At 46.0% G+C, this 1,627-nt stretch overlaps 1 protein-coding gene across 1 annotated transcript in view; it reads left to right on the plus strand.

Moving 5' to 3' along the window:
* Nucleotides 1-1,612, plus strand: part of SDHA (succinate dehydrogenase complex, subunit A, flavoprotein (Fp)) — a 19,141-nt gene extending 17,529 nt beyond the window's left edge. The window contains exon 8 of the mRNA XM_011964738.1: nucleotides 1,044-1,612. Within this exon, the coding sequence (XP_011820128.1) occupies nucleotides 1,044-1,255 (212 nt within the window). The 3' untranslated portion in view covers nucleotides 1,256-1,612. The remainder of the gene's footprint in view (nucleotides 1-1,043) is intronic.
* Nucleotides 1,613-1,627: the final 15 nt, after the last annotated feature.

Here is a 1,627-nt window from a genome sequence, read left to right on the forward strand (position 1 = left end):
GTTAGCCAGGATGGTCTCGATCTCCTGACCTTGTGATCCACCCGTCTCGGCCTCCCAAAGTGCTGGGATTACAGGCTTGAGCCACCGCGCCCGGCCTATACTTTTTTTAATCAATAAAATGTCACTGAGCCCCTGAATTCTCTCTGTAATTTGCTTAGAGCTCCACTTCTCATGCTTTGTCTTCAATATGTGAGAAGTAATCCGCAGAAAAAAGAGCATTGAAACTTAGAAAATCAAAAGACAGGTGAGATGCAAGAATCACATTCTCGTTTTAAAAGCAAGATTGCCCTTTTTGTATACTAATAAAAATTGTAGCTTTTGAAAATACGTTTACTTTCGGGTTTTTGATCTCCTTTGTTAAAATTCGAGAGCTAGGCATGCTCTGTTTCTCATCGCCGTGAGGAGTCACAGAGCCGCTGTTTGGAGCACAGACCGCCGGACTGCCCAGGTTTGGGTTTGAGCTGTGTCCTCAACTGCATGACTGAATGTTACCAAGCGGTAATTTGCTGTCACTGAGAAAGCGGGTAGTACTACCCGGAGTTGTTGTAAGACTTAAATGAGTTAACATGTGGAAAGCAGCTAGAACTGCCCCAGCAAGTGCAGTGTGAATATTAACTAAAATAATCATTATTACTGTCCTTGCCACTGTTTGGGTAATTTAGATATGAATTCTCCAAGCTCGTATTCTTAACTAGTCACCACAGTGTCATAGTGCAAAAGAATGTTCAAAAATTAAAACAAAATTTGAGGCATCCAGCGTACACTGGGCTGTAATCAGAGTATCGGCCAGAGGTCTGTGGGCCTTTCTCCTCGCTGGGGACACTGCTCTGCCCCAACCTCTGCTGCAGCTGTCAGCCTCGTCAGTGCTTTTTGTTAGCCAGACTTTCTACTGTGTCTTAACTGTTCTTTCTATTCAGTTTTGCATATAATGCCTTCCGCATATCTTTTTCCTCTCTCCCCCAAAAAATATCTTGAAAAAAATAATGCATTTGAAATAGAGACCTAGCAATTGTTAGGTTATAAATGTTTGTGGGTTTTTGCAGGCATATATGGTGCCGGTTGTCTCATCACGGAAGGATGTCGTGGAGAGGGAGGCATTCTCATGAACAGTCAAGGCGAAAGGTTTATGGAGCGATACGCCCCCGTGGCAAAGGACCTGGCGTCTAGAGATGTGGTGTCTCGGTCGATGACTCTGGAGATCCGCGAAGGAAGGTCCGTGTCTGAGTGGGCACACGGGCCAGGGTTGCTTCTGTGAGTTCCAGCACCGCTCGCCCTCACCTTCGTGTGCAGGCACACGTGCACAGCCACCTCTCTCAGCTGCTGACAGGCGTCTGTTAGTCTGTGGTATTTTCTTAAAGACCTACATTTTGAAAATTTTAGCCAGTTTCTTTCTCAGATCTGTGGAACAGAGTTTCTCTTAGTGTGGGTGAGTATGTGACAGAGTGCGGGAGAGAGAGACGCACACGCAACCTGAAGTCGGCACGTGAGCCCTGGGTGTCGTGTCTGATGCCCACAGGTGTTTTTCGGCAGCTTTTCAAAGGGTGTGGGTTACTTGGCTTTCAGTAAAACAGTTTGCAGCTCTTTCATTCCTGACCCTGTTCTTTAATGTAATATCTGCTGGGATGGC

The sequence above is a fragment of the Mandrillus leucophaeus genome, unplaced genomic scaffold (assembly GCF_000951045.1).
Source record: "Mandrillus leucophaeus isolate KB7577 unplaced genomic scaffold, Mleu.le_1.0 Scaffold702, whole genome shotgun sequence".
Classification (NCBI taxonomy): Eukaryota; Metazoa; Chordata; class Mammalia; order Primates; family Cercopithecidae; genus Mandrillus; species Mandrillus leucophaeus.